This window comes from Elgaria multicarinata, chromosome 14 (assembly GCF_023053635.1).
Source record: "Elgaria multicarinata webbii isolate HBS135686 ecotype San Diego chromosome 14, rElgMul1.1.pri, whole genome shotgun sequence".
In the NCBI taxonomy this organism is placed as follows: domain Eukaryota; kingdom Metazoa; phylum Chordata; class Lepidosauria; order Squamata; family Anguidae; genus Elgaria; species Elgaria multicarinata.
The window spans coordinates 5,470,103-5,490,948 of NC_086184.1; the positions used below are offsets into that span (position 1 = coordinate 5,470,103).

The window sequence follows — 20,846 nt, forward strand, 5'->3', positions numbered from 1 at the left end:
TTAACACTTACAGCAATCCAACCCTGGCACTTTTTCCTTTCCCCCCCTCCCCCAAGAGAAGGTGATATCTACTTCCAGGGTTCCTCTGCCTTTTACATGCGTTTTTTTAATCTGAACGGTGGCCGCTTCTTTCTTTCTAACTTATTTACCAGCCACTATTAAAAAGAAAAGCTATGTATCAGCAATGAAGATTGAGGCTGCAACCATATGCACTTGGGACAGAGCCCCATAAAGGAACAGTGTGCTTTATCTGGTCGTAAACTGCTCAGGGATCAATCTATAAAGCTGCAGCAACCCCATGCATATACTTACCTGAAGGTAAAGCTCTATGCCTGAAGCCAGGCAGACTTACTCCCAAGCAAACCAAGGATCAGTCTGCAAAGTTTCAAGAACCCTATGCACATGCTTACCAGGGAATAAAAGGTCACACAGCTGAACTCTGTGAGACTTACTCCCGAGTAAGTGCACAGCAATGGAAGTAAACGCTGCATCGCTGAATTTCGTATTTTCACATATAAAAACATAAAGGACCTAACTGTAACACTGCAGCAATGCTAACACTTACCTGGGAGAGAAAAACACACCCACCCACGGGCTGAACATTGGCGAGATTTACTCCCGTGTGAAAGTTCTCGGGGAATCAAGGCAGCAAAGCTGCAACACCACCCCTCCCCATGGGAATAAAAACTGAATTATTATTATTATTATTATTATTATTATTATTATTATTTAAAAAAGAGGCTCCTCCATGCTTGGCCCCAGGACCTTTACTCCTGACTAACCCTCCTTAAGAGAATCGGGGCCTGATGTGTTTTCATCTAGGGAGTCTAAAAGAAAGGTGAAGAAAAAGAAGCCTGAGGGGGGGAGGGGGGGCTATTAAAATATTAAAAATATTTTCGCCCAACGAATTCAATGCAATTTATTTCCCCTCCTCCTCCTCCACCACCAGCACTCCGGTCTGTTTTAGATGGTATCCAACGTTACTCCTCCTTAGAGTAGACTTATTGAAATCAATGGATTCTGAGGCTAACGAGCGCCATTCATTCCAATGTGCAAGCTGGAGGAATGCTACTCCTGTGGGGAGAAGCGGGTGGTGTTCCTCGCGAGTCGGGCGCAGGAGGCGCGGATCCGCCCTCCCCTCTCTCTCTCTAGAGTATTTGGGGCGGCGGGGGGGGGGTGGCTGCGCTCCGACCACCCGCCGCCCCTGACGGCCTCGACGGAGGGGCGAGGCGGGGCGAGGCGGCCTAGCGGGGAGAGGCTCCTGCGCCGCCGCCGCCGCCCTCATGACACACGCGGTTCCATGAGGCTGCAGAAATCGTCGGGGTAGGCCCTGCCTTGGCCAGGCACAGGCAGCGTGTTCCCGCCCCAGGGAGGAGAGGCCTGGCCGGGCCGGCCGGGGATCCCCTCACGGCGGTGGGAAAGCGACGAGGCGCCGGGCTGGGCTCGTTACCTGCGCGCTGTGCACCGCCATGGCGGCCCCGGTCCCCGCGGGGGTGAGGCGGCGAGGGCGAGCTCGGCGTCTACCTCAGCGCCTCACGCTGCTGGCCCCGCCGCCGCCATCTTCTCTCTCTTCGCGCACACACACACACACACACACGAGCAGGGAGGGAAGGCCGCGCGAGGCGGGGCGGGCAGCTGCGCCTGCGCGAAAACACGCGCGCGCACGCGCCTCCAGGGCTCGCGCGCCGCACGCACGTTCTGTGTGTCTTCAGCGTGCCCGCGTGGGGCTTGACAGGGAGGGAGGGAGAGAAATGCTTTTCTGCGCACGCGCGGCTGCTCGGGCCGCAGGCTTCTTTCGGCGAACTCGACAAGAAGAGGAAGGCATGGTCAGGAGAAGGGGCTGCACTGCGCGTGCGCCGCTTGAAGCAGCAGCAGCAGCGAAGCGCATGCGTCGCTTCAACGAAGAGGAGGCGTGGTTTGCGCAGTTGCAGTTTATTAGACCTCGGAGAGCAAGCTGCGCATGAGCCAGCTAGCGGAAAAGGGAGAGGGGGGTGGGGAGCCTTTATTTTGCGCATGCTCGAAGGGAAGGGTCGTGCTGCGCAGGCGCTGTTGCTAACCCAGCAACACCCGCTTGGGCAGAAAGTGGAATGAGTTTGCGAGAGGCGCGTTGTTATGGGTTTTTTCTCCCCTAATCTTTAAAGGCAGCTTTGCTTGCAATTATATTTATATTTTTAATGAAACAAAAACAAAAAAAAAAGCAGAAGTTCAGCATTCTCTGAATTTACAGACAGGATACAAAAGGAAAGAGAGCGGAGGAGGGAAAAGGAAAGCACGTGTTGGGGAAATGGGTTTCTTCTCTGGTCTCATTTTGAGTAGCTGTTGTTTATGGAAGGGAAGGGAGATGCTACCTTACTGCAGCTTCCCCTTCTCAGGCTGATGGATGGATTTATACGAATTTGTATAAATACCTGAGTGTTGTCAATTTCTAAGTAGCTGGAAAAAATAAAATGAATTTCAACCTCATTTTGGTGCTATGTTGTTGTTTTTGGAATGTGTAACTGACCCTGCTAAAATTCCCTCTTTTACACACACAAAGTGTGTAAAAAGTGTATGGTCTTTAGTCTGATCCAATAAGGCTTTTCGTACGTACTTGACTTTTCAAAGGATGCTTAGTCCAAAATTATTTCTTTCCTCCTTTTGTAACTATTTCAGGGAGAAAGGGGGGGAAATAGTGGTGGTTGATCAGTACACAATGAAATAGCCTCTTCTTTGGAAATGATTTATTGTTTGAATTCCCAACTTACAAAGATAATACGTGTTTTTTTAAAGTATAAGAGAAAACCAAACGAAATGCTGAAAGCAAATAAAAAGACACCCGTGTTTGCATTTACGCAAGGAAACTATAAAAATGGTCAACTCCAACTATGTTAAAGAATTTTTTTTTCTATCGATGATTATCCTCCCCCACCCTGTTACAGGATTTCAATACATCTCATAATTACAGAAGCCCTGAAAAACGTAGCTTTCCACCTTGGTTAGTACAGGTGAAAGCCTATTTTGAAAATCCCCAGGAATTTTTACTAAGTCAGAGAATAGTGGAGTTGGAAGGGGCCTACAAGGCCATCGAGTCCAACCCCCTGCTCAGTGCAGGAATACACCTTAAAGCGTCTCCGACAGATAGCTGTCCAGCTGCCTCTTGAAGGCCTCTGGTGTGGGAGAGCCCACCACCTCCCTAGGTCATTGGTTCCATTGTCGTACAGCGTTGGTTAATTGGTGGCTCTCCAAATGTTGCTGGATTCCCAACTACCTACTCACCACTATTCTCACCAGTTGCTATTGCTCCTTTCCCCCCCCCCCCCCATTTTCCAAGAGCCAGTGTGCAACTTGGCCGTGACAGCTGCTGCTATTCCCCCTTCGCACAACACCACAGTTGTCTGGTGAAGAAGCACGTTTCACTGGGGAAGGGGAGGAGCAATTCCACACGGCAATTATCGTTGGGTCCCTGCTGCTCTATGGGCCCTCAGCAGATGCCCGACCGTGCCTGCTCGTGACGCTGGCCCTGAGCAGGAACGAAGGAGGATGTCTCCATGCCAGAGAGCGGGATTAGCCCTCGTGACACTTTGAGAAATGCTGACTTGCATCGCTACGAGATAGACTTCAGCGACGGAGGGGCAAACCAACCCTGGTAATCGTTGAACCCATCTAGAGTCAATAAAGGCCTCGCGAACGTACACAACTGTGTGTTCGTTAGCACATTTACCTTTGTGTAGCACGGGCCAACGCACCCTCATCTAGAACGTCAGCCGGTGCCGATCGCTCGACAGTGTTAAAAGAACGTAAATACTTCTTCCGCGACAAGATTTCACAACGAAGCCACGCAGGCCGGCGGCTGGGGTGGGGAACCCCTATATTACAGACTCCCAGACAGAAACGGCAGGGCTGCATTTATGCAGTACAAAAGTTAAAGAGTAAATAACACGCTAGATGACAAGTTACAGGCTAGGTATTAGCAAAAATGTGTCATATAAAAAAAGCCGTACAAAAGCTTCCCAAAACCTCTTTAAACAAAAAACACACAAAAAACAAAACTTGCTTTGTCTGGACTGGGAGGGGAATCGCCCACACCTTGTCGTTTAGATTCCATCCCAGGGTTGGCATTTAAGTCCTCATAAAATGGTAAGCAGAAGTGCATCTGTACAAATGTACTATTCAACAGCGGCAGGCGGGCCATTTGGACGAAACAAGAATGAGAGCCCCAGACAGCAGTGGGCGAAAGCTACACTCCTTTTCTCAGGTAACTGGTCTAGTTACAAAAGCTGGCATTTACAAATCAGTTGCTGTGGAACAGTCTCAGTTACGTCCTGTTCAAGTTTAGGGAACAATACCCAAGGTCCAAAATGTGGCTTTTAATACTCAGTGTCTCAGCGGTTTTCACATAGGGACTCTCATTCCCATATCAGCTTATTTCCCCAACATACTTACTCAAGTCTAAAGCAGGGGTCCCCAACCTCCAGGCCACAGACTGGTATCGGTCCGTGGCCTGTTAGGAACCAGGCCACACAGGTGAGCTGTTTTCTGGGAGAGCGACTTCCGGGCACGCCGTTCCGAAGCCGCCCACCCCAGCATCCTGGCTTTGCTTCAGCTGGGTGCTCACCCAGCCGACGTGAAGCCAGGACGCTGGAGTTGCTTCCCAAAACCATCCCCTCAATGCCACCCCACCCCAAATCCATGGAAAAATTGTCTTCCACAAAACTGGCACCTGGTGCCAAAATGGTTGGGGACAGCTGGTCTAAAGAAGAGGTTGTCCGTGGTTGAAGGCATACTAACATCTTGGACCTGCGTTTGGAGAATGAGATTGGGAAGACTCGATGCCAGCTATTAGGACAAATCTCTTCTCTCTTTCGTCTCCCAGTTTCTCACTGTGTCTTCAGGCAGGTGTTCTACTGCCACTAGACAGACGTTTTATTATTCCTTCTAATAGACTTGGTCCTAAAAACACACGGTGATCTCGAGAACCAGAGAGGTTACATCCCTAGGGCATGAAAGACCGTCGATGGAATAACGGCGAAATGCCCCTTTCCTGGACCACAGGAGGAAATATCCATCAGAGGGAACACCTTAGCCCAACCGAAGAAGAAAGTTCTGATGTAGTTTCCAAAACAGTTCTCAAAATCAAGGGAGGGAAGATAGGATCAAAGACAGGTTTGGTACTCAATCCTTCTTCAAGCCTGAACTGCCCAGAATTTGTCATCTTCCTTGATCCTGATGTCGTTTCTGTTTGGACCTTTTCTTTTTATCCCCCGATTTGGGCTTTAGCGCGCACACACAAGCGGAAACCCCAGCGATGGCTTTGGGCAGGTCCGTCCCTTTTTGCCACTTGTTTTTTTCTTTGTCGTACACCTGGACGGTTCTGGAGAAGACGGTGTCTTCCCAGCTGTAGCCTCCAAGGATGTAGATTTTCCCTTCCCAGGTAGCCACTCCGGACTCGCTGTTGGCTTGCAACAAGGGGGCCACCCTGGTCCACTGATTGCACTGCGGGCTGTACGATTCCACGGCCAAAATGTCAAAGCGGGTCATGGTTTCGAGGTAGTCGTCGCTGCCGCCGATGGAGTAAACGCTGTCCTCCAAGGTGCACATGCTGTGCCAGCCACGGGCTGTGATCATGGGCCTCTTCTCCTCCCACACGTCTGTGCGATAGTCGTAGCAGAGGAGGTTTTTGCGATAGGGACCGATTTGGTAATCGTGGCCGCCTGAGATATAAACGAATTCGTTGTGGACGGCACCTGCGTGGCCGTAAGTAAACCTAGGGCAGAAAGGGAGAAAGACCCCCCAAAAAAGCCTGAATCAACTGCGGAGCTTATTTTCAGGATCCCTTTCAAACAGGTTCAGCACTTTAGAAGCTCTATTACACGTTTTAATTTTTGGCGTGGCTTGCAGATGCAACAGGTCTGCTCCGTTTTGAGTTCCCCAACCAAAGGGTTGCACAACTTCAGGCCCAGGGGTGAAATCTGACCTACCTGGACATCCCCACTTCCCCTGAACTACCGCACATTTTGGGGGGTCTCCCAGGTTTTGTACAGATTTTTTCCGCTTCTAAACAGTTGAAATGCCTCTGCTAAGGCTTAGCTAAATGGCTCGGGTCCAGGTTATCTGAAAGACCGTATTCTCCCTTATGAGCCTGCCCGTGCTTTGAGATCTTCTGGAGAAGCCCTTCTTTCAGTCCCACCATCTTCACAGGTGCGCTTGGTGGGAACATGGGAGAGGGCCTTCTCGGTGGCTGCTCCGGTGCTCTGGAACTCTCTTCCCAAGGAAGCTAGACTGGCTCCCGCCTTGATGGGCTTTCGGAAGCAGGCTAAAACTTCTTTGTTCCGGCAGGCCTTTGGAGAATAATCTGGCCCTCCATCTATGTTAAGGTCTTGTAAAATTGTCGTGTATTTTAAACGTTTAATGTTTTTAATATTGTAATTTATTTATTTTTAAATTGTACATTTCTTTTCCTAGGTTTTAAAATGTATGTGTTTTAAATTTTGTAAGGCCGCCTTGAGGCCCAGTAATGGGCAAAAGTCAGAATAATAATAATAATAATAACAACAGCAGCAGCAGCAGCTTTAGGCTAAAATATACTGGTAGGTTTGGTCCATACATGCGTGTGCGCACACACACACACACACACACACACACACACACTCATCTCCTTGGGTCCCAGTCCTGAACCTCATCACTAGAAATCAGCGGTACAACCTATTAGTTCTTAAGAGCGTTTGCAATCACAGAGCCCATGCTCCAAAAGTCTTTCAACCTTTTAAATGCCTTTATGCTCCTTACAACTCTTTTTCCTCTGACATGCCACCAACATGTTGCCACCGCCAAGGTAAGTAAGAGCACAAGGTGCCAGGCAAACCGCTCACGTTTGCAACTTTTACCTGGAAGCTCAAACCACAGTTTTCACAACATTATTATTTTTTTGGCGATGGCAAGATTGTAGAGCTGGGAAAACTGCAGAAAAGAGCAACTAAAATGATCAGGGGTGCTGGACGATCTCCCCTGCGAGGGAAGGTTACAACTGCTGGGATTGTTTAGCTTTGAAAATAAGGAAGTTAAGGGGAGACATGACAGAGGTGTACAAAATATTGCATGGGGTGGAGAATGTGGACAGGGAGACATTTTCCTCCCTTTTTCAAAATACTAGAACCCAATGGGGTCATGTCCCATGAAGCTGATAGGTGTGAGATTCAGGACAGATAAAAGTAAGGACTTCTTCACACAGCACATAGTTAAACTATGGAACTCACTACCACAAGATGTAGTGATGGCCACCAATTTGGATGGCTTTAAAAGGGGGTTACACAAATTCCTGGAGGAGATAGCTACTAGATCTAATGGCTATATGCTACCCCTGGTATCAGAGGCAGTGTGCCTATGTACCACAGTTGCTGGGGAACATGGGCAGGAGGGTGCTGTTGCACTCGTGTCCTGCTTGTGGATTCCTGGTCAAAAGCTGATCAGCCGTTGTTGTTGTTATTGTTGTTATTATTATTTATTGCATTTTTATACTGCCCAATAGCCGAAGCTCCCTGGGCGGTTCACAAAAACTAAAACAATTCAAAGTGTAAAACAAACAGTATAAAAACATGAGATAAAATACACGTTAAAAAGTGATTAAAAACATACCACACTTGATTAAAACATCCAGAAAACATTCTAAAATTTCACTGGATAGGCCTGCCGGAATAGATCAGTCTTTATTGCTTTTTTAAAATTCTAAAAGACTGTCAAGTTGACGAATCTCCTCCGGCAGGCCACTCCACAGTCTGGGAGAAGCGGAAGAGAAGGTCCTCTGGGTAACAGTTGTTAATCTAGTTTTTGCTAGCTGAAGTGGATTCTTCCCAGAGGACCTGAGTGTGCGGGGCGGATTGTATAGGAGAAGGCGATCCCACAGGTAGCCTGGACCCAAACCATGTAGGGCTTTAAAGGTGATAACCAACACTTTGTACTTTGCCCGGAAACTAATCGGCAGCCAGTGAAGAGATTTTAAAACTGGTGTAATGTGGTCATCCCTAGATGTACCAGTGACCAGCCTGGCTGCGATATTTTGGACTAATTGAAGTTAGTTAGTTCACACAGTGGGCTAGATGGACCCTTCTTACGTTCTGATAATTTCTTCCCGAGACGATCCATTTTACCTTGGCAAGCCTGCTACGTAGGACCACTCATCTTTCTCGGGGCTGTAGATCTCCACGGATGAAAGCGCCCCATTTTCGTTCCTTCCACCCACAGCCACCAGCAGGCCCTTGATGGCCGCCAAATAGAAATCCACTCGACGTTGCCTCATGGAGGCAAGCTGGAAAAGAAAAAAAGGGTGGAGGGAAAGAACACAAAACAATATCTTTGAATGGCAGCTGGCCACGACAGGTGGCATATTTGCTACAGCCGTGGTCAAGGGTGGCTAACAGGGTACAAACAGAGATGTAGCAGACCCAGGGCTTGTAGGGACACAACGCCCACACTTTTTTAGTAGCAGGGATGCTAACATCATTTGCCATCCTGTTCCTTCTGAGCTTAGCTGCAATCCTCGCAGTAGCTGGGGGAACGCGAGTTTTCCCAGCAACCTTTTCTTCTGTCATTTGCCCATTTCTGGAATTGTGTGTTTTTTTTTAACCCACTTTCAGAATCAACACTTCCCAGTTGATTTTGTTTTTACAATGCATTAATTCGTTTTAATTAATTTAATGTGTCCATGCGGTTGAAGGCTGCAATAACACAGTTAGCCACCAGGGGCAGATTTCTCTATCCAGGGCGTAGCTTTGCAGATCACACAAAGCTCTGAAGCCAGGGGAGATTAGTAGGCTGAGTTATACGCCTGCTCCCTTCCCCGTTCCGTGGCAATTGAGCCAGTGTGCTGTAGTGGCTAAAGTGTTGGACTGGGAGTCGGGAGATCCGGGTTCTAGTCCTCACCCAGCCATGGAAACGCACTGGGTGACTTTGGGCCAGTCACAGACTCTCAGCCCAGCCTACCTCACAGGGTTGTTGTTGTGAGGATAAAATGGAGAGGAGGAGGAAGAGGATTATGTACACCTCCTTGGATTCCTTAGAGGGAAAAAAGCGGAATATAAATGCAATAATAAATAAATAAATTGTGAGAATAGATCCCCCCCTCACGGGTCTATTGGATCTACCATAGCAGGGTACCTGGAGGGGGGAGACGTAGCTTCACCCAGATAGAGCAGGCACAGTGCGTCCAGCTCTGATAGCTTCATAAGTTTGCTTGAAGGCTTCATTGTATCACACAATTTGAAATTGGGTCCATTCGCTAGTAAGCTAAATAGGAAACCGATGTTTTTATACAGCCTCCCTCTATACCAGCCTTCCTCAACCTGGGGCGCTCCAGATGTGTTGGACTACAACTCCCAGAATGCCCCAGATGGGGCATTCTGGGAGATGCAGTCCAACACATCTGGAGCGCCCCAGGTTGAGGAAGGCTGCTCTATACAGTCTGCCACCATTACTGGGATTTTCCTGTGTGGCAAAATACATTTTTGACCTCCAGAGAATTGTCTGGAAAACAGATCCCCAACACACACACACACACACAGACACACACCAAAATTCACAAGTTGGTCATATCAGGTTTAGGGTATCTCTCAGTATAAGCCAGAGTACACAGGAACAAAGGGAGACAATACGGATTAGTTCAATACTAGGTCTACTGGTGTGAGGTTTATCCATACTGCCCCTGTTTTGGAAGAAGATGTTTCAGGTAATCAATCAGAATCAGATTCAGAACAAGAGGAGGCGGCGCCAGACACCAGCCAGCCTGTATCAGTCGGGGAGGAAGCTCTCACGGGTGATACCCCAGCTGGGAGCCAGCCCTCTCCAGAGCTTATCTCCTCAAGGCCAAATCCTACACACTCAGTGGGAAGTGAGCTTTCTTCCGGAGGAGAGCGCCCCGACAAGCTAGCTGATGCTAGGGTCCGCCGGAAGCTCAAATGTACAGAGCGGAAGGAAGGCGTGAGAAAGTCAGTCCGACTAGGATTGCACCAGAACCTGCCTCCGCACCAGGCTCTCTGAAGTTATGGGCGTTTGGGAAGATGCTTCCTATTCTTCTTGAGCGGACAATCGTCTTGCTTAGTTTGCATAGTTTTGCCTAGGGGGAAGTTTCCAAGAGATTTAGACTCTCTTCAGATAGAAGAGATGTTTGTTGCTTAATAAAAGCTTTTTGGATTACTTAACAAGCCTCGTCATTTGCCTCCCATCGAAAGCAAGAGTTTTCTGAGAAGCACAACAACTGGTCCTTTTTGAGTGGGTACAACTCCCTCTTTTTCTCTCATCACACTTTACTGCACCACCACGAATGCTAGAAACTTCCCTTCGGATGTTCTTTAAAAAAAATCGCTCGTGTGGCTGTGGTGATGAAGCAGTTGAATCATTAGGGCATTTTTTTTTAATGTAGCCTCCACAGGGAGGAATGAAATAGACTTCTTGGCCCTATCATGAGGACATGCCCTGGAAGGTCAACTGAGCAGTATATGGAATACTTCCTGGCAGGGATGTACAAACCAACAAGAGGCCATGGCCGAGTTCCTTCTCTCTGTACAAAGGACTCGTAAGACAATTCCCCCAAAGTAATTGCAACTTCTATCTCAAGTTGTTGTTTTCCTTTTATTTTTTCCCTCTTTGTCTCAGGTGTTTTAACTCTGTTACGACATTTTAAACATGCATATGTTTTAATAGTTTCTCTGCCTTCACCGTAACGATTTAATGACTGTGTTTTGACTGTCTTAACGATGTCTGCCGCTGTTTCTCATTGGGTCTGTGGCCGTATAATAAATGATGATGCTAAAAAAAGAAAGAAAGAGATGTTCTTCCTTCGAGACATAAAAGGTTAAAAAGAGGTGAGGCAGGTGGCTACCAGGAGGAGGGCCTTCTCTGCTGTGGCGCCCCGGCTGCGGAATGAGCTCCCTAAGGAGGTTCGCTTGGCACCTACATTATATGCTTTTAGACGCCTTTTTATTCTCCCAGCATTTTAACAATCTATAAATAAATTTTAACTTGGTGTTTTAAATTTGTAATTTTGCATTGCTGCTGTTTTTATCTGGTTGAGCTTTTATATTGTATTTTATATTATGGTTTTATACTGTTGTTTTATACTTTGAATGTTTTTAAATTTTGTGAACCGCCCAGAGAGCTCCGGCTATTGGGCGGTATAGAAATGTAATTAATAAATAAATAAATAAATAAATAAAAAGAAATATGTATTACAGCTCAAGCCTCACCTTTATCCACTGGTTACACCGAGGGTCATACCTATATAGAAGATTGGAGGCCGCATCGCCCCCGTTGTCTCGCGAAAAACTCCCCCCGGCGATGAAGATGAAGCCTCCGAGGACGGCAACGCAGTGGTGGCTCCGCCTTGCCGGGAGCGGCGTTTCCCTGACCCACTGTCCCATTTGGGTGTCAAGGAAGCAGGTGTCGTCGCTCAGCTCCAGGCAGTGTTCTGAGACCTCCCCGCCGACGAAGAGGAGTTTCTCTTGGCTCGCGCGGAGCGTGGTTCGCTCGTTCTGAAGGACCGGCTGAGCCGCGACGTTGTTGTGGTAGCGCACCGCCTCTTCGACGAAGTCCTCGCAGTTGGTTTCTTTCGGGAGGAGAGAGCAGACGGCCGGCTTGACCCGGTGTAGGAGGTCATTCTTTGGTATCAAGGGGAAATGGATGTTTTCCAAGACCCGGTAGGCCTCGTTTCCCCTTTCCGGGTATTGTGTCAGCCACTGCAACGCGGCCTGCAGCAAGTCATGCTCGCACTCCTGCTGGACGTCGCCGCTGCTGACATAGTAGCACAGCTTGTGGACGGAAACGTTCTGCAGGAAGTCCGGCGTGAAGGACAGCGTGCCAAAGTTCCTCAGGATGAACGAGTCAATGTACGCGTCCAACCGCCGGAGGTTGTAGATAGAGGCCAGCTCTTGGAGGTACAAGTAGTTCTCCTCGTTGACCTCATTCTCCAGGTACTCACAGCAGAAGTCAACCACCTTCCAGATCTGCAGCAGGTGGGCCGTTTCCAAGATGTAATCAATGTTTCCGCCGTCGAGGGACAGGTCGCAGCCATACAGGAAGTCCACGATGGCTTTGAGGCCCATGTAGGAGGCTCCGAAGAGCTCGACTTCCTTTTGGTAGGCCTCCCGCATGCCAATGGTGAACATGGAGTTGAAATAGTCACTGCAAACCGCCAAAATGTTCCGGTGGGCGGGGACCCTTTGCTCGTCCACAACCAGAACGATGTCGCAGAAGAAGCCCCGGTGCCTCTGTTCATTCAAGCTCTGAAGAACTAGGCTGGCGTGGTCAGCGCATGTGTACACCTGAAATAAAGAATGGATGTCAAACCACTATTGCCCTAGGAGACAGCGCCTGGGACAGTTTCTTTCTTTCTTACATTTAAACTAAGGGAAGTTCATGCTCTTGTCTTGACATTTTTACAATTATTTTTATAAATGCATCTACATAATATAACTTTTAAATCATATTAAGGGTGCAATCCTATACAAAGCCCTATATGGCTTGGGTCCAGGTTATCTGAAAAACCGTATTCTCCCTTATGAGTCTTCCCGTGCTTTGAGATCTTCTGGGGAAGCCCTTCTTTCAGTCCCACCATCTTCACAGGTGCACCTGGTGGGAACATGGGAGAGGGCCTTCTCGGTGGCTGCTCCGGTGCTCTGGAACTCTCTTCCCAGGGAAGCTAGGGTGGCTCCCTCCTTGATGGGCTGTCAGAAGCAGGCAAAAACTTGTTTGTTCCAGTAGGCCTTTGGAGACTAATCGGGTCCTCCATCTTATATATATATAGGAAAGGAAAGGAAAGGAAAGGAAAGGAACCTCTCGTGCAAGCACTGAGTCATTACTGACTCTTGGAGGGACGCCAGCTTTCACTGACATTTTCTTGGCAGGCCTTATAGTGGGGTGGTTTGCCGTTGCCTTCCCTGGCCGTTATTACCTTTCCCCCAGCTAACTGGGTACTCATTTTACCGACCTCAGGAGGGTGGAAGGCTGAGTCGACCCGAGCCGGCTGCCTGAAACCAGCTTCCGCTGGTTGTGATGAAGAGGGAATGAAGAGGTTCTCCATATATACAAATGACACCTGCTGAAATACCCTTTTCTATGCAACTGTTAAAGATGCAGGAGCCCTATCCTCCTTTTCATATGGTCACCCTAGATTATGTACACCGCCTTGGGTTCCTTGGAGGGAAGAAAGGCGGGATATAAATGCAATAATAAAATAAATAAAAATAAAATAAAGTCACAGACCTTCGAGGATTCACTTATCTTGTGCGGGCGGGAAATTCTTGCTTGCCTAGTTCCCTCCATCTTTGTGCACCTTCTTGAGATCCTTAGGGTGGGGAATGGGAAACAAAGAAACAGAGAAACATTCTTGTATCAATCCAGTCCTCTTCCTATAAAAAGAGATTAGAAGCCCTGATCTGGTGTTCACTGCAACATAGTGAGCTTTTAAGGACTGCATCAGTCTAAGCTCCTCGATAGGCCGATTGATGGCTACTCAACACAGGTTGAAATACCTGCTCTGTCACGAAGAACACTGGGTGCCCTTGGGACAGCTCACTGGCTGAGTTTGGACAACACGCTAATCAATGGTTGTTTCCCATTCTGTTCCTATTACCACCATCCCACCACCACCTTTGATTAGCGTGTCATCCGAACTCAGCCATTCTGGCCTGGTTCAGACAACACACTAAACCATGCTGCTTCCGGTAACCATTTTGTGGTTAAGCAGCATGGTTTAGCGCACAGCTTTCCAAACTGTGTGTCGCTACACATTAGTGTGTCGGCTGCAGTGTGTAGGTGTGTCGCGCGAACGTAACGAGAAACCTCTGCGTCTATGTGAAATAAGCAATACCAACTTGCATGCATTTTTACGCAGCAAAGGTGCCGATTAGTATGGTGCACTACCTTTATCGTTGGTGCGTTCCTATTATTATTATTATTATTATTATTATTATTTATTTATTTAGAATATTTATATGCCGCTCCCCATTGAAAAATTTCGGAGCGGTGTACAAGGTAAAATGAAAATAAAAACAGAATAAAACAGTTAAAACAAAATTTAAAAAGAAGCAAAAACAGAAATCCAAGGCTGCATGATAAAGAAAGACTTCTTGGAATAAAGATGTTTTCAGGAGGCGCCGAAAGGAGTACAAGGTTGGCGCCTGCCTGACCTCCAGAGGCAGGGAATTCCACAGGAGGGGCGCCACCACGCTGAAGGCTCTTCCCCTGGTGGATTCCAATCGGAGGATGGATCTAGGTGGAACCACCAGGAGCAGGCCCTCGGATGACCTCAGTGACCGGGCAGGTTGGTAAGGGAGAAGGCGCTCTCTCAGGTATCCTGGTCCCAAGTTGTTTAGGGCTTTGTACACAAGTACAAGAACCTTCAACCTGGCCCGGTAGCGAATAGGCAGCCAGTGAAGTTCCCTCAGCAGAGGAGTTCCATGCTGGAAAGGGGCAGCTCCAGACAACAGCCGAGCTGCAGCATTCTGCACGAGCTCCAGCTTCCGGAGCAGCTTCAAGGGCAGCCCCACATAGAGCACGTTGCAGTAATCCAATCTTGAGGATTGTCCTGCGCACATGGCCCCTTTAAGATATAAAACAAAATGGCCAACGCGACGGGGCTTTCCTTTACCCCGTCGCATCGACATGTGGATAGGAGCGACAGCCCGCGCTCCTTCTAGCACAGGCTGGCCCCACCACACGCCCGGATTTTAAGGTAGGTCTAGCAAGGCCCTTAGACAGCTTTTGGATTCGCGTTTCAAAAATGCATCCAAACATAAGTAAAAAAGCATTAAAAATTCCTCTGCCGTTTTCTGCTACATACATTTGTGAAGTATCATTTCAGCGACGACAAACTTAAAGACACTGAAACGTAGAAGCTTAAAAATGCTTGATGACAAAATGTGAGTGTCTTTATCTAATATTCCATCAAATATTCAAAAGCTGTGTTCATCCCATCAACCTCATACATCTCATTAAAATGGCAAGTACTAGTAGTTATTGGTGTTATTCAACTTTTTTAAAAAAATCTTGCACATATTTACATATTGTTACTCGTAAATGACAACAATCTTGGAAATGTATGTTATTATCTTACAAATCATATATTTTAAAAAATATAAATGAAAGGTTTTCATGAGATATGTTGTGTCCCCATACATTTCGTTATTGCAATTTATGTATGTGTCTGTATCTCTTATAAGGGGTAAGTTTAACCTCCCGTTTGCTAGTAAAACTGAATTACTGTGTCGCGAAATGATGCATGTCTAAAAAGTGTGTCACCAACATGAAAAGTTTGGAAAGCTCTGGTTTAGCGTGTTGTCTGAACCAGGCCTCTCTTTCAGCCTAACCTACCTCACAGGGCTGTTGGGAAGGAAAAAAAATAGGAAGAGGCAGAAAGTGCGACATCTGATTCTTGAGCTCCTCAGGGGAAAGGTGGGAGCCGGTGTGGTGTCGTGTGGCTAAAGTGTCAGACTGAGAGTCGGGAGATCCGGGTTCTAGTCCCCACTCGGCCATGGAAAAACAACTGGGTGACTTTGGGCCAGTCACAGACTCTCAGCCCAGCCTACCTCACAGGGTTGTTGTTATTGTGAGGATAAAATGGAGAGGAGGCGGATTACGAAGGCTGCCTTGGGTTCCTTGGAGGAAAACAGGTGGGATATAAATGCAATAAATAAATAAGTGTAATAAACAAAGAAATACATAAACGTCAGAGGGTTAACTCAAAGAGTGCACAGGAACCACAGCCTTAAAAGTGTGGGAATGACCATTTTGATTGCATTGAGATGTCATTTATATATATATATATATATATATATATATATATATATATATATACACTTCCAGGAAGAGGAGGAGTACCGAAATACTTCAGAAAAAGTATCATGTCAGTAACAAATAAGTAAGCATTCCAGACAGTTGAAAGGTTACGCAAAACATTTTTCAATTACCTAAGATAAACAACTTGGTTTAAAGAAATTACAGCTGTGACCCTACACTCGCTTACCTGGGCGTAAGCCTCACCGAACTCAATGGGGCTTACTTCTGAGTAGAGATAGGATGCATGTTATTCTACCCAAAAGGGAGGTTGCATTCCCTTGGCCTCTCATGTAATAGATTCCACTCCAAGTTTGCTTTAAACCTGAACCAGCTCATTTTTTAAAAAGAAATACTATAAAATAGGTGCCGGGGGGCGGGGGGGGACAGCAATCCAGATATTTTTTAAAAAAACGAAACCCATCCTCGCTCTTCTATGCTGGGGACACGATCCGGATCAGGGCCTCTGCAGCTACTCTAGAGTAAAACGGGGGTGGGGGTGAAAGAAAAGCTGTAGCTTCTATTTACGGATTAAAAGTCATGTCTGTTTTGGCCTTGAGAGAGGACGAGGGAGAGGCTAGGTTCCGACGACACGCTAATCAACGGGGGTGAGTGCGGGGGGGTGGGGTAATAGGAACAACCTGGGAAACAAACAACCCTTGATTAGCGTGTCGTCCGAATTCAGCCAAGAGAGCGATCGCGCGCGGGGGGGTGGGACAAGCCAGAGCAAGGGAGGCTTGGGAGGAGGATGCGTCTCAAGAGGACAGTGGGATTTTCCCATCATGCTTCACCCCGGGAATCCTCAGGGCTGAAGAGCCAGCTGGTCCCCCGGCATACAAGCCCTGCCTCTGTTGCAGCCTGCTGCTGCTGCTGCTCTTACCGCACGAACTCAGGGCTGCTGCTCTTGCAGCTGCATGGCTCTCCTCTCCTGCTGCAGCCATCTCTTTAAAACCCAGGAACTGCAGACGAGACTGAAAGGGGAACCCACCAATGGGAGCGAGCAGGAGGCTGGCTGCTAGGGTGGGACTTAGCCCAGGCTGTGGTTCTCTCAGCCAGCAAGGGAGTTGCAAGCAAAAAAAAGGCAGGAAGGCAGGCCAGCAGAAGCAGCTGCAGCAGCCTCCTCCTCCTCCTCCTCTGCAGCGAAGAGGTCAGCCTGCCCCTGGCATTAAAATTCCACTCAGGGCTGCTGCTGGCGGAGTAGGAAGGCGCCTGGCTCTGGCGGCTAGGGAAAAGGTGGCATTTTAGAAGGCCGCGGTGCCTAAACCAGGCGTGACCTTTGGGATTATTGATTGCACTTCTGTACCGCCCGATAGCAGAAGCTCTCTGGGCAGTTCACAAAAAAAGCAAAGCCGTCAAGTATAGTTTCAAGGTATATAAAACAAACCACAATATAAGGGTACAATGGAAAAGCACAACTGGGATAAAGACCGAGCAGCAATGCAGAGACGCAGACAGATTTAAAACAGCAAAGTTAAAAGATGATAAACTGTTAAGATACTGGGGACATAAAAAGGTCTTCACCTGGCGTCGAAAAGAGTATAGCGTATGTGACAGGCAAACCACAGCCGGGGTGCCACAGCAGAGAAGGCCCTGCTCCTGGTAGCCACCTGCCTCACTTCCTTTGGCAAGGTATCCATCCCGCTTGTGTTTCATGGATTAAGAACATAAGAAGTGCCCTGCTGGATCAGACCAAGGGTCCATCCAATCCAGCACTCTGTTCACACAGCAGCATGTACATTGATGGTGCTATATAAATAAATAAATAAATAAATAAATAATAATAATAATAATAATAATAGAGGCCAAAGCAGCTGTCGACCAGGGACCCACAGGCAGGACACAATGCAACAGCGCCCTCCCACCCATGTTCCCCAGCAACTGGAGTATATTATTATTATTATTATTATTATTATTATTATTATTATTATTATTATATTTATTTGTATACCGCCTTTTGCCCAATACTGGGCCTCAAGGTGGTATTACAAAGTTAAAACATACATTTTAAAACACAGGAAAAGAAATGAAAAAAAAAGTTTAAAATACACAACAAAATGAAAACATAGATGGAGGACCAAATTACTCTCCAAAGGCCTGCTGGAACAAACAAGTTTTAGCCTGCTTCCGAAAGCCCATCAAGGAGGGAGCCAGCCTAGCTTCCCCGGGAAGAGAGTTCCAGAGCACCGGAGCAGCCACAGAGAAGGCCCTCTCCCGTGTTCCCACCAAGCGTGCCTGTGATGAAGGTGGGACTGAAAGAAGGGCTTCTCCAGAAGATCTCAAAGCACGGGCAGGCTCATAAGGGAGTATATGGTATATAATAGAGAGCTCCGGCTATTGGGCAGTATAGAAATGTAATAAATAAATAAATAAATAAATAAATAAATAAATATAAGCTTACTGCCTCTGATACTGGAGGATGCACATAGCCATCAGGACTAGTAGCCATTGATTAGTCCCTAATGGGATCAGAACAATTAAAAGAAAAGGACAATGTTTAAACCCACTTTTTAAAAGCTTTTTGAAATTGGAGGGATACTTTATGATCGTAGTTCATTGGGGTCCCTGCATTTGGATGCGTGTAGGTTATATTTCAACCGAAGCCTGAACACATAGACAGGGTTATTTATTTATTTGCAGTATTTTTCTTTTCTTTCTTTCTTTCTTTCTTTCTTTATTATTGCATTTATATCCTCCCTCCAAGGAACCCAAGGTGGCATACATAACCCTCCCCCTCTCCATGTTATCCTCACAACAACAATCCTGTGAGGCAGGTTGGGCAGAGAATCTGTGACTCACCCAAAGTAACCCAGTAGGTTTCCGTGGCCGAATGGGGACTAGAACCCGGATCCCCCGAGCCAACACTGTAGCCACATTACACCACACTGCCTCTATATGCTGCTCCTCAGGCAAAAGGGCCCCCAGAGTGGCTGCCATATAATCAGTTCAACAAGACAGGGAAGAAGGGTCGAGGAAGGGTGGATTCCTGCATTGAGCAGGGGGTTGGACTCGATGGCCTTGTAGGCCCCTTCCAACTCTGCTATTCTATGATTCTATGAAGTTGAATTGTTTCAACAGGGTTGGTAGACTGGCCCTGCTTCCTCTTGATGGGATGGAGGAGGTGGTCTGCACGTGCTCAGGGGAATACTAACCAGCATTCTGGACCTCTTTTTAAATTAAGACAAACAACCCCCAAATCATTTCACAGCTCTTCAAATTAAATGGAACAGAAGCTTTGAGAGACCCTAGGAGAAGAGAAATACTTTGCTCGGTATCTTGTCTACTCTTATGGCGCCCTTCCCCAACCTTGTGCCTTCCAGATGTTTTGGATTTTAGTTCCCATCAGCCCCAGCCAGCTCAACCAATGGTCAGGAATGCTGGGAGTTGTAGTCCAAAGCCTCTGGAGGGCGCAGATGCCTGCCAGCCTTACAGTTCTTCCAGCCTTGGGGTATCAAAAATCCTGCAAAATTTGGCAGAGTGCAACAGTTTCTAGGAGCCAGATAGGGAGAGAACATAAGAACATCAGAAGTGCCCTGATGCTGGATCAGACCAAGGGTCCATCTAGTCCAGCACTCTGTTCACACAGGGGCCAACCAGCCATCGGACAGGGAGGAACAAGCAGGACACGGTGCAACAGCACCCTCCCGCCCATGTTCCCCAGCAACTGGTGCACACAGGCTTAGTGCCTTGAATTGCTTCCTGACCTCTGCAGTGACTAAGGTGGAAACCAAGCTGCACTGCTTGGTTTATTAGGTTTCAGGTGTTACTGGAAATCTGGATTTCTGTTCTGCTGCCTCCACCGGTTCTCTGTAGTGCTTTTATATCACAGAAACCAGAAACATTTCAGACCAGCAGGGGGAGATAGCTGCATCTGAAACAAAAATGGGGGAACTCAGATTTAAGTCTCTAGTTTAAGTGAACACTACCCCCAGGTTGTGATCACGTAATTCAGGTGATATAACACCCATGCTAAGGACTCAAAGAGTGATCTGAACAATGACTTCTAGTCCAAGTTTGTGATTTTATCTGTATGCCATCCTGAGATCCTTGTGATATGTTGTTGTTGTTTATTCGTTCAGTCGTTTCCGACTCTTCGTGACTTCATGGACCAGCCCACGCCAGAGCGTTCTGTCGGCCGTCGCCACCTCCAGCTTCCCCAAGGTCAAGTCCGTCACCTCCAGAATATCATCCATCCATCTTGCCCTTGGTCGGCCCCTCTTCCTTTTGCCTTCCACTTTCCCTAGCATCAGCCTCTTCTCCAGGGTGTCCTGTCTTCTCATTATGGGGCCAAAGTACTTCAGTTTTGCCTTTAATACCATTCCCTCAAGTGAGCAGTCTGGCTTTATTTCCTGGAGTATGGACTGGTTGGATCTTCTTGCAGTCCAAGGCACTCTCAGCATTTTCCTCCAACACCACAGTTCAAAAGCATCTATCTTCCTTCGCTCAGCCTTCCTTATGGTCCAGCTCTTGCAGCCATAGGTACTACGGGGAATACCATTGCTTTAACTATGCGGACCTTTGTTGTCAGTGTGGTGTCTCAGCTCTTAACTATTTTATCAAGATTTGTCATTTCTCTATAGGGTGGGGTATAAAGGTTTAAATAAATAAATAAATAAATAAATAAATAAATAAAATAAGATTACCAAGAGCTGTAATGCTTCTGCCCAGTTTTAAGGGTATCATTTCTAGAGAGAGATAATTTCCCACTGCTGATTATAATTAGAATGGGCTGGATCCAAATTTACGTTGGATCAACTGCGCTGGTAGTTGTGGGCTTCCGTGCCCACTCCTTCCCATGGCAACGGCCCTAGGGACCACTGAAAAGTTTACACTGAGAGTCAAGGGTCTCTGCTGAATGGGATGAGATCTTGGGAATGTGGGGAGGGGGAATCCCCCCAAAATTGGGCAGACCGATCTTCCACAAGCGGAACTTTCCCTCTTGCAGAAGATAGATCCTGGATCCACCCCGTGTGCGTGTTCTGTATGTATATGTGTGTGTGTGTGTGTGAATCCCTGCCAATTTGACATAGTTATTCAATCTATATGAGAGC

The 20,846-nt window shown here is 47.4% G+C and overlaps 2 protein-coding genes across 3 annotated transcripts in view; both read right to left on the reverse strand.

The window, feature by feature from the left end:
* USP10 (ubiquitin specific peptidase 10) overlaps nucleotides 1–1,554 on the reverse strand; it is a 33,069-nt gene extending 31,515 nt beyond the window's left edge. For both annotated transcript variants that reach the window (XM_063141538.1, XM_063141537.1), the window contains exon 1: nucleotides 1,451–1,554. In XM_063141538.1, the coding sequence (XP_062997608.1) occupies nucleotides 1,451–1,471 (21 nt within the window). In that variant the 5' untranslated portion in view covers nucleotides 1,472–1,554. The remainder of the gene's footprint in view (nucleotides 1–1,450) is intronic.
* Nucleotides 1,555–2,705: 1,151 nt separating this feature from the next.
* On the reverse strand, nucleotides 2,706–16,742 carry KLHL36 (kelch like family member 36). The gene is made up of 5 exons (XM_063141219.1): nucleotides 16,679–16,742; nucleotides 13,228–13,309; nucleotides 11,214–12,287; nucleotides 8,124–8,281; nucleotides 2,706–5,743 (listed from the first exon to the last, which is right to left on the reverse strand). The coding sequence occupies exons 2-5, from the start codon at nucleotides 13,285–13,287 to the stop codon at nucleotides 5,188–5,190; spliced, it is 1,848 nt and encodes a 615-aa protein (XP_062997289.1). The 5' UTR covers nucleotides 13,288–13,309; nucleotides 16,679–16,742; the 3' UTR covers nucleotides 2,706–5,187.
* Between the last annotated feature and the right edge of the window lie 4,104 nt (nucleotides 16,743–20,846).